This window comes from Parasteatoda tepidariorum, chromosome 8 (assembly GCF_982258835.1).
Source record: "Parasteatoda tepidariorum strain Cologne lab strain chromosome 8, Ptep-v5.0, whole genome shotgun sequence".
NCBI classification, from domain to species: domain Eukaryota; kingdom Metazoa; phylum Arthropoda; class Arachnida; order Araneae; family Theridiidae; genus Parasteatoda; species Parasteatoda tepidariorum.
This window is the reverse complement of record NC_141762.1, coordinates 92,475,640-92,488,004: the sequence shown is the minus strand read 5'-3', so window position 1 is coordinate 92,488,004 and position 12,365 is coordinate 92,475,640. Positions and strand designations below refer to the sequence as shown.

General features: G+C 28.9%; 1 protein-coding gene across 1 annotated transcript; it reads left to right on the top strand.

Moving 5' to 3' along the window:
• Positions 1–11,629, top strand: LOC107450614 (uncharacterized). Its single transcript, XM_043055024.3, has 2 exons — positions 1–221; positions 9,415–11,629. Exons 1-2 carry the CDS (start codon positions 191–193, stop codon positions 11,505–11,507), a joined length of 2,124 nt encoding a protein of 707 aa, XP_042910958.2. The 5' UTR covers positions 1–190; the 3' UTR covers positions 11,508–11,629.
• Positions 11,630–12,365: the final 736 nt, after the last annotated feature.

Genomic DNA, 12,365 nt, shown 5'->3' with positions numbered 1-12,365 from the left:
ACTTGAGAGCCAGGTGTGGTTATTCAAGGAAGTGAACAATTCGCATTCGACATTGATGAATGGGCAACATATGCACTTAAGAATGAACTGCTCTGGAATGTATGGGGGTTAGTCCTATGAATGCAAGGTTCCTCAAAAACAGAAATATAGTTTAGTGTATTCAGACGAAAGTGAGTAGGAGTTTAAAATTATGAGTAGGTGTAATCCTATTGGATATTATGGTAAGTACTTACACCCACTCCATAAATAGTTAACTGAATTATAATAAAAAACTAATAAATAATTTTTAATGTGAAAATTTATTTTTGGAAATAAAATTAAATAAAATAACCTTTAAAGTTATATGTGTGAACACTAAGATGTATATATATATATATATATATATATATATATATATATATATATATATATATATATATATATATATATATATATATATATATATATATATATATATATATATATATATATATATATATATATATATATATATATATATATATATATATATATATATATATATATATATATATATATATAATTTTTATTATTTGCAACAAATTTTGGTAAAATAAATCATTGCTTTATTGCAATCGGGAATGCCAATTAATCTTTTAATGGTCTATGAATACATTGCAAATCTGCATTTGATGATTTATTCACACACGCCATCAATATTTTTATATATCAGCCATTGCTACTAGGTTTCAAAAAATTGTAAGAAATACAATTAGATTAATTGCACTGAAAGTAAATATATTATAATAATATTTCAATTTTTTAATAAGCGGTAAAAAGCAAACTACTTGATTGCCTTTAATTATTGGATATGAACCTAAAGTCAAAAATGATATTTTAGAATATCACATAAAAAAGATATAAGTCCAATTTCATAAGAATTATAATGTAAATAGTTTATAATTCTTGATTTGTGGATTTAATAACATTTCCATCATCAAGGTTTGAATATATCAGCGATTGCGACGAGTTTAGGAAAATAAAATAAAAACATTTCTCTAGAAAATCTAGTTTTAGGCACTTTTTTAAAAACTTCAAAACTTTTTTTCAAAAAAGAATAATTGTTGCACAAATTGCTCTAGCTTATCTTTTATTTTTATTAATTGCTATTTTTAAGGGCATTTTTTCTTTTTGCAAAACATGCTTTTTTGGAAAATATAAAAATTTATTACTTAAGAGCAATTATTATTGCATATTTTACAGCCTTTCGATTTTTTTTTCTTTGCTGTTTAAATAACTAAATGCCTAAAACAATTTTTTCAATCCTGAAACATCATCCGTGCGTAGTTTTTTAATAAAACATTTTTATTTTTTGTTAAACTTTCGACGCAGTTATCTTATGCTTCCAGTACTTGAGAAGAGAACTCAACATTTAAATTTAATATTTATTTTGAATAAAATAGCTTATGCAGGTGTGTAAGTATTAAAATATGTTTTTTTTTTCTCAGAACGCATGGTTACATTGGAAGAGTATAAAAGCAACACGTTATGTTATTTATATATTTTTATGCTATCACGTTGCTCGTGTTATGCATTTATATCTTACCTTTTCCTGTTACCAATCAAATTAAAGATACATTTAATTTCTTTTATGACATAAAAGAATTTTTAATCAAATGCCCCATGAATCCTCAGAACTTTTATTAATTACCGGAATGAATTATAATTTGTGACGTAAATTTATAATTAACTAATTAGTTTAAAAAACAAATGCGTATATTTTGTTAGTGATGTATACCAGGTGTTAGGTGTTAGTGATGTATACTGATACCAAAATATCAGTACACTAGTACTGATGGTTACTATATGTAATAAGAAAATGTGGTACAACTACTGCTAATAATATTAGACTAGGGGGCTCCGCCCCCTGCTCGCTACGCTCGCCAACCCCCAGAACTGCTTCGCAGTTCCATTGCATATTGCTTCGCAATCTTATAAAAACATTTTAACAAATTTAAATTTTTAAATAAAAATGCCAGATATTGAAATCAATTACTTAATGAAATTTATACACTTCTCTGCCCCCTTCACAATTTGATTATCTTTTCTTCATGTAGCTGAGAAATTTGGAGCTGTAGCAGAGAATATATCTCAATAAGAAATGCTTTCCCGTTTAGAATTCCGCCATTCATTTCTCTGACGTCTGCCAGAGATATTTCGACGCCTGATAGCAGGCATTTTATTTAGGCAGCAGGCACTAAATAAATAAAAATAGAACTAAATAACTAAGATATCGTTTTAAATCTCAAATCAAAATAATTGTTTGTTGAAAGTTTGTTTTGGTTTGAATAATCGCACGTTTGTTTTGGTTTGAATATTCGCACGATGCCATTGTCATTCTATTGTAACGAAACAAAAAATTTATCATGAAACTAAAAATTTATCAAAGGAACTAAAGATATTGAATTCTTTTTTTAAGAAATTCAGTTCCGTTTTTTTTTTTATCCACTCTTATTTTTGTTTATCAATCTATTAATTCAGAAATGCTTTAAATCAAACGATGCTTACGGAAACAATGCTTATGCGAACCACCCGAAAATCATTTGTTGAATTCTCATTGGTTGAAACTAAATTATTAATTTTATTAATTAATTAAAGGAAATTTTCATAATTTAAGACCTTATTGCACATCTACATAACAATACCTTTAAAACGACACTTTATTTGTTTAATTCTGTTGCGTAGTTTGGGAGTTTTTAGCGAGACAAAATATTGCTAGCCTATTAATATATAGATACCAATTCAGTAGCATAATAAGATCTCGATTCTACCAAAACCAAACGCTAGCTAGAGGTGCTAGTAAAAGAGCTACTAAAAAAAGTAGAGGTGCGTTCTTCGCGCTGAAAGCACTCCTAAATAAAAATTCAAAGCTAAATGGTGTCTCATTCTTTTCACCTAACCCATTTCAGACCTAAAAGGTAATTAGTGATGTGCGCCTGTGGCACCGAGGGTCCGTTTGTAGGGGGAGGGTACTGTATCCATAGAGGGATTTTATATAGGGGACAGAATCCTTTTCTCCAGGAAAACAACTTGAAAGGCTTCATGACGATTTCTTTGATAATGAAAAAAAAAAACAAAACTAAAGTAGTTTCTATCAAACTAAAGAGGAAAAATGAAAGATGTAAAAAAAAAGAAGTTATTTTCAGCAAATATTGAGCAAAAAAAGTTAATCCATCAAGTTTAAGTTAGTATTGATTTTTTAGTTACTAGTGGGTTAGTTACTACTTTTAGTTACTAGTCACCCCTGCTCGCTAACGCTCGCCAACTCCCGAAAATTGCTACGCAATCTTATATGGTTTGCTTCGTAAGCCAAGCTCATTTCGCTCGGTACATTGCAACTTAGGTACAATGCAAATGCACAAAATTCTAAGAATTCAAAACAATCAATCAAATTCATATAAAAACTTTTTTTTTTAATTGCATCTTTTTAGTAAATACTTAGTCATTAAAATAAATTTGAATTCAAATAAATGACATGTAATTTGCTAAACTTATTAGAAATGTGCTACAGTATAATTCATGATATAAATAAAAAATCATCAAATAAAATCGTAATATATAAATTCGTGAAAAAAAGCGCTTTCGACAAAATGCTAAAATAGAGATCTATCGACAAAGACTACTCACTTCTGTCTAGCTTAATAGTATGAGATTGCCGCAGCTGATGCTCTCTGGTTATTTCAGTTTCCGTTTTTGAAATGTATGTTGAGCCATCTCAGCTAGATTTGGCATGTGACATTTTTAGCGGCAATCACTGGTCGATTCGCCGTGTAAGAGAAATAGTAACGTAAACAAAACAAAGCAAACGTTGCCACTGGCAGAAGAGAAATACAGCAAAATTTGGGAGCCACGTAAGAGAATTATATATATTAGATAGTTACTCATCATTAATATAAAAGTGAAAATAAAAAAAACCTAAAATTGGAAATCATAATAAAATTTATAAATTTTTTAAACTATAAGAATTAATTGTCTCCTTAAGAGTGTTATACTTAAGTTAAAGATCAGTTTTATACTTAGAACAATTTAAACTTAATTTTATGATAGATTAAAAAACTGTTGAAGTGTCCTATACCAACTTAATGTTTGCATTGAATTTAACGAACCTTTTACAATAATTATGCCTAGAATTACTGTTAATCCATTGTATTCTTCGCAAATAAAAATAGTATATATTTTACATACTAAATAATGGTAAGTGCCATTACTAAGGATGTCTCGTAGACAAAATGCTTGAGGCATTTTTAATTAATATCAATTATGCAGAATTTATGTTTACATAACTTATCAGAAAAATATTAAGTAAATATAATTTAAGAAATGAGCCTAAATTTTTTTAATTAAATATTGTTTTTTTTTCCAAATTTTCAAAAAAATATTTGCATTTTAAATATTAATAGATAATTACATAAAATTTAGAGTAATGATGATAGAAACATTAATATTTGAAGTTATTGAAGTATCAATATATGGATGTTTGTATTTGCAATCATTTAATATAGGGTACTTTTAAAAAATTGAACTAATTTTAGTGAGTAGCTCATGAATGACAGATGGTTTAATAAAGTTTCATACCATATATTTTTTTTCTTCATATTCAGCAGATTATGAGCAGATTCTTCATATTCATTACAATTTTAAAATAAAAATTGTTAATTCATTATTAAACTATGCTTATTTTTTTCAGAAAGGAAAATAAGTAATAGAAAAAATTTAATGAAAAGAGAAGAAGATTATTAAAGAAATTTTAAAAAAATTGTATTTTAACACGGAATTTTTTATCATAAAACTAAAAATATAAATTTATGAAATTTGGACCAAACTGTACCTATTTATATAGGAAAATAATTAATAATTTTTTTTACCAAGTTAATAAAAATAAAGATTAAGTAATTACTAAGATTTCGTGCAAAACTACAAAAATTGCTTCACATTAAAAGTGAACGGTCCCGAAAACGCATTGCACACACGTGTGCAAATGCCTAATATGTGAATTCTGAGTCACGGTGGCTTAGAGGATAGAACATTCGCTTTCCAATGAGGAGAACTGGGTTCGAATCCCAGCACTGCCTGGTCGATATGAATTCTTCATCCGGCTTGCACTGATCACAGTGTTGACGTAAAATATCCTCAGTGGTAGACGGATCATGGATTAAAGTCCCCTTGTCGTCAGACTAACCTTGGATGGTTTTCGTGGTTTTCCAAGTCATGTAACGCAAATGCAGGTTAGTTCCACCAAAAAATCCTTCTCGAAGGCAAATTTCTCCAAATACTTTATCCAGGAATTCCCTTGTCTTCAGGTTTGGATTCAAAATTAATGAATTTTGTTACTTTAAGAAAGCTTTTATTATAAAAGTTTCGAAAAATCCTCTCTTTCAACGAAATAAACTCAAATTTTTACGTAAAATACGATTCATCATTTCAACTTGTAAATGTGTAATTATACAATGTGAAAAATAAAATTTCGTTTTGAAAAATAATGTATTAAAGTAAGCTGAAATATGAAAAATATACTATACATCAAATAGGTATTGAAGTTCGATTTCTTTCCTTGAAGTTGCAAATTTTTGTATTTTTTTGAAGCCCAAAAGTTTAATTAATAACAATTCTGCGTATTTTCGAAGTGAATATCAATGTGTTTATTTGTTTAAAGTATAATTAAATCTGGCAAAAATATTTTATATGTTAAACAAGTAATATATAACTTCGAATATTATCTTTCAACTTTTGAATTATGCCATGTTCAAAAGCGAAAGAAAAAAAAGTTAACAAGCAATGAAAATAATTATTAAAAGAAAGAAAGAAACATGAGAAAGAAAATTTTAAACAAATTTTGCTTACAATAGAGATGTTAAATATTTTCCAAAGATGCCTAGAAGTTTCTTTTTAAGTATAACATGTTTATAAATAAATAGATCCTCAATTGAATCAATTTTTGAAGTGTTCCAATGCAGATAAAAATCTTATTTTTTATACTTAACTCACTCTTTCCCTTCTCCTGTTTCCCCTATTACAAAAGGCAAGATTATTTTCTTACCTCTCGATTGTGATTTACTGGTCATAAATAAAGAGCTTTAAAAGTGATAACTAAAATTTGAAATTCACGCATCATAATTTTGTCGAAATAAAAATATTGGGATTTTTAAAATTTCGTTCGTCAGAAATTTGTTGTGATAACCACTGAAAAAAGCGATCGAAAAACTGCATTGAATTAGATTTGGCAGTGCAAAAATTCCAATACTTTTTTTACTTTCCAAAAAAAATTTATAATTTTTCGTATTATATTCTGGTGCTACCGTGGGCCGCAAATTGGACACTCCAATCATAGTTGTATATCCTTTCCGGATCTTCCCTTCAGTGGACTGATCGTTAAGACACGGTTCCCAGCAGATCACCGAAGTCATGCATCACTGGCTGCGGTCAGGGTGCGGGTGGGTGACCACTTGGATCAGTCTGCGTAGGGTCCGAGGGTGTGCGGTATTGGCCCTCGTTAAACTGTGGTACCGTAAAGTGCTCGACTTCGCTCGCAGGTCGTCGGGCCACCGAAGCGGGGGTGCCATCCCCTCCGCAGAGGATCAAAATTGTGATGGCATGTCTTCGGATCATCCTCAGGGATGTTTCCCAGACCGTCGCCAATAGCCCATTGTGCAGCTCTAGTGTGACGTAAATTAACAATAACAATTAATAATAATAACCTTTCTGGATCATACTCCCCCTCCCGCAACTCGGTGGATGCGGGTTTATTATCTACACTACTGTCTATAAACCTTAGATCAAGAGGCGTCCAGCGTGCAGTTTTTCTAGATTGCACACTGTATATAAAATTTAAAGCTCAATTTTATTAATAATTTGAATACTTAAACGTAATTTCTAAAATTTATCACTTCAATTTAGCTATGTTATTTTTTTTATATAATTAGAGATGATAGTTCTTAAAAATAATAATATTAGAAGAGATAACCATCGATAATAAGAGTTTTAATAAAAAGAACTAGAAAAATCACTAGTAAGAAGAGTAAAATAAAATAAAAAAAAAAAAGAAATTTATGAATGTATCATGTATTTAAAAACTAGACTTTACTTTTATATATATATATATATATATATATATATATATATATATATATATATATATATATATATATATATATATGTAATATGTATGTCAATAATTTTCCTTCATTTTTTGGAAAAATAGTATGCAAAAAAAAAAAAAAATCTACTGTTGCGCATCGAGTAATTTAAATGCAGCAGGATGTTTTTAAATTTCGTAACAAGTTTGATTACTCACAATTCTTAGCTTTCTTTTATTAAGAGGTTGATGATAATTTAAAAACAGCATTTCACTTAAAATAAAACCTGAATTAAAATATTAAAAAAATAGTATATTATTGAAAAAGTGATCTACGTGGTAGCGTATAAAATAAAGTTTTGAAAAAGGAAGAAATATAATTAATTATTTGGTAAAATGGTCGTGTGAGAAACGCTCTGCCCAGTTATTAAAAATTTTATTTTAAGATTAAGACGATATATAACATGCTGAGAAACTTTGAGATGTTTAAAAATCTTGGCATGATTCCGCAATTCTATTTCCTTAGTAGAAACATGGAATATCAAAATACGATTAAACATAATTTTCAATGATATTACATTTTTATCCGATATAACGATACGTTTTATAGCTCTTTTATTTTCATTTAAGTTGCAATTGCTTGATAATTATTAAATATTTTATTCCATATCAATTTATACTTATGTATATTAAAATTGTATCAATTATTCAATGAACTTATTAGAAATTTCTTTTAAAAGCAAGCAGATGTATAACCTCATTTTATCAGAAACATGATTTTATAAAACTCAACATTCGTTAAATATAATGTTTCATTCGAATGTCTTTGCTAAATTATGAGGAAATTTTCAGATGACTTAAAAAATAAGCATCGTATTTCATAATTTAAAAAAAATTAGCATTCGGCTCTTAGCGGAAAAAATATGAATTAAACTTTACGCTACGCATGCGTGCGTTAACCACATTTAAATATTAATCTCCCCATTTAAATATTTCTACATTGTCACCAAATCATTTTTTTAAAAAGTAATTAATTTTAATTTATCTCGGCTTCTACTAAATAAAGACAGTTTGAACTTTAATTTTGCTATAGCAAAATACGTGGGGTTATATAATATAAAAAAAATTTATACCTCATAATTCATCCACACCACAATTTTTTCATCCACAATTAAATTAATTAATAAATAATTATTAAAAATTATAGTTTTAGTGAAATAATCTTTCGGTAGATGGATTTTATAAGGGAGTGCAAGTTTTTTTTTTATATAAATTGCTCATTTAATTATTAAGATATGACTAGAAACACAACAAGATAAATTAACATTAAGGGGACCAAAATTTCACCCACTCTCCAGGCCTAACTATTAGGGTCACAATTTCCAGATCGGAGCTACCCCCTATATTTTACAGGTCAAGAATGCAAATATGTAAAAAAAAAATTATGTTTATTCATGTTTGAGATTACCCCTAGAAACCAAGATTGAAAACTTAGTTCGTGAAAATCCGACCATTTGAGAGAAAGTTATTCAGGTTTTTTTTCTTTTTTTCCTTACGTACTATGCAGTTCGTAAAAAAGAAGGTAAAACGAATCACACTGAATAACTTTTTAATAGTTCAAGGGAATGAACTTAAATATGCTAATCAATTTGTGCAGTCTATATTTATAGTAACGAAATCAGACACTAAAACGTATTTTCTCTGAATTTCGTACGAAAATTATGTACTTCTGAACACAAATGTGCATAGTTCATTGACTTCAATTTCTTTTTTTTTTTTAAATTATTAATAGCATTTAGTATAACTAAATACGACTAATAAAATTTCTTAATGCGTATCACTTTTTATGTAATGTCCATAGCTAAAAACTGAAATCTTTCATCATACTGCAAGTTCAAGCAAAATATAGACTCAATGATACTGTATATCTTACGTATATCAATATACGACCACTCATATTTTATGCTAGCCACCTGCAATTACCAGTTGATTGCACTACACGAAATTGCCACTGCGCGATACCGCAAAGAAGTAGTTAATAATTGGTATTCAGAAATGTATTCAGTAACTGATTTGTTAAAAATATCTTAATTTAAAAAACAGTATACGAATTTGCGTTTTAAAGCAAAAAAAGAAAGAAAATCATAAAATAGTAACTAAATTGCATTAGAAATAGCCTGAGTATCGTAAGCAATACTTGATTTCTTCTTAACCAGTAGATTAAATATATGACTTTGGATCGTGATAAATTATGTATGCATTATGTTCTTTCTTTCTATTCGAATCTTTATTTCAGAACTAAATTTAAAAATTGTATTTTGCAGATAGAGAGAGGTCTAGAAGCTACAATTTTTCTGAACCTCCTTCCCTGAAGCGTATGGCAGTAGTGTCGTTTGCAATTGGGCTATGGACGGCTCCTGATATAAGGAATGAAATGACATCTTCTTTCTTATCTTCTTTCTCAAACTATAGCGGAGATAATGCTGAGTTGGATAGAAGAATATTAAACAAATTGTCCGATAACTCTTTGCCCTCATCGCTGAAGACTGAAGTCTCATACGTTATTCGACCCATTAAGTTGCAGTTGTCGAAAGCGCTTCGTAGTTACTGTAGATGGACAGGATATCAAAGAAATCTCTGTGAGTATTACATGAAGCATGGTACAATTTATTGGACAGTTGAGGGGACTGTTGACAAAGTGAAATCCCTTAAGGAACTATTCGATAATGGAAGCTTAAGAAGCTTAGATATTTGTGATTTGTATGAGATAGCCTGCTCTCACTGTTTAGGGGAATATGCTTCAATTTTGTGGGAGAAAATTCCAGAACAATTTAGAAACAGCTTTAGAATGCGCAGGGATTATTTGATAACATATTGGACATGTGTCCTCGACAATAATTTAGGGAGTTTTTTAACTAGACTCATAGATTATGAAAACATATACGACAATAACTTTAGTATTGATGTAAATATGATTGCTGTATCGATTCGAATTGGCAACATAGTTGCCCTAAAGTATTTTTGGAAAAAATTGTCGGAGCAGGAGAAAAACGATCATTTGAGTAAGTGGCTTTTGCAAACTTCTCAGCGTATGAGAGTTCTAAGTGATATACCTTATCAGGATTCTTCAGAAATTTTAGATGTTTTATGTTTTCTATTATCTCATGTCAATCGTAAAAATCAAATAACCGAATTTTTTCGGAATCATTCTCGAGTATTAAAGCTTTTGTTCCAAAGTTGGCCATATCAAAGAATATTCCTGTCCACTATTTTGGAGCTATTGGATTTACTTCAAGAAGACATTTATTCGGGTATAATGCTGAATATTAGTCTTAATGGAAATAAAATGGGAAATGAAATGATGATTTTTAAGGAAATATGGAGTGCCAGTCCTTTAAGACTAAGACGATCATTTTTGAAATATGAATTTTGCGGCGTAGTGTTGTTGCGTTTGCTGGAATTAGAAAATCTAGACATGGCTGTTAGGATATTTAATGATGCTTCCAAAGAAGAGATTAAACTATTTATCTGCTTTATGTTTGGTCAGCCTGAATTTAAGCGTGCAATTTATTCAAGCAATCTGAATTCATTCCACCTCTTATTATCAAAATCTACCTTGCCACTAGAATGTTATCCCTATAAAATCACTTGCAACGAGATGATAATATCGTGGCTTAGTCGACTTAGCGATTGGCATATTTGTATTGAGTGGATATGCGATGGCAACATCCAAGCAGTTGAATCTTTCTTGAGATGGGCTTATCAATATGTGCGAATTGAAACATTTAAGAAAGCTATACGGTCTCGATATGTTATGTATTTGGCATTAATATTTATGTCCAACTATGAGTTCGTGGACCAGTTTATGAATTGGTATTTCGAGACGAGAGAGAAATTTCGACAATTTAAAGCAGACTTTTTACGAAGAGAGGATAATTATTTTTTCAAGCGATTCATAGACATGCCATTCATTGTATCAAAAAGAGAAGGGGATGTGTTACAAAAATTTATAAACTACAACTTGTCTTCTCTAGAAAACGTTGCAGAATTTCGACTTATTTGTCGTAATTGTATAGAGTATGCACTGAGTAAAGGTTTTCTTGAAAGTGCCACTTTGCTTTTGAATGCATCTTTTGATAATATCATTGAAGTAAAGCGATACAAAAACGAACTTATACTATCTGAGAAAGGAATTAAAAAGGATTTAATCTTAAAGCAATCACTAACTGATGCTGACTGGAATCATGTGAAAGAAATTGTATTGTGGTCTTCGCCTCTAACCTTAAATACAGTCACCAAATTAAAGTCACTAATTCTGGAGCAAAAGACTAGTCACTCTTTCCAAGATGAATTGAATCCACAGATTTCAGCTCTCCTTGATTTACTGGAGAATGTTGTTGAAAAAGATGATAGTTGAACATTTTTTTGCGATCAAAAACGAATTTAAATAAAATCATGTTCACCGTCAAAAGTAAAATCATGTTTACTGCACAATCACTGTCAAACTATAAATTGTCTTATAATAAATAGATGACTCCATTTTAGAGTGTTAGTTGTTTAATGTTAATTTCCTTTATATATTATTTGTCGCAACTTTAATAATTAATTTAATTGTCACTACTTTACTTTTTTTATTTTCGTTATATCTAAAGAAAAATCAACAACTTTAAGTGGTTTACTTTTCCTCACTATTCCCAAAAACCAGTCACTTGGAAAATATTTATATAAGGTAATAATGTATTGTACTGGGTGATTCAATGTTTATAATTAATAAAAAGACAAATTTTTTATACAACATTTTTTCCGATGATTTTTATCGAAATGAATACCATTTGTTGAATAATATTAATTTTTTAATTGAATATTTGAGCAGATTATTGGTTAGTCGAAAAATCTTTAACCACGGATACAGCTGAATATATATACACACACACATATATATATATATATATATATATATATATATATATATATATATATATATATATATATATATATATATATATATATATATATATATATATGTAGTATCTAAAATACTAGCTTTATAAAATTAAAAGGATCTTTTCAGACTAAACTCAAAAAGAATTATATCTATCTGCAAATAAGCTTATCTGGTCTCTGAGAACATTAAATTTCTCTTTCACATACTTAACTTGGCTCTTCGCGTATACATTTAGTCCCGTTGAATAGCGATGAAATCTTTATTTGTAAAATGAATCCACCCGCGCAATAAAATATCTCAAAGAAACCAAATTCCCATGAAAATGAAGAC

Bases quoted from the DNA above. Each gene is read 5' to 3' on its own strand.
- LOC107450614 (XM_043055024.3), top strand. From the start codon at position 191: ATGAGTAGGTGTAATCCTATTGGATATTATG. The intron at 222-9,414 runs GTAAGTACTTAC...TGTATTTTGCAG, and splicing joins TAATCCTATTGGATATTATG to ATAGAGAGAGGTCTAGAAGC.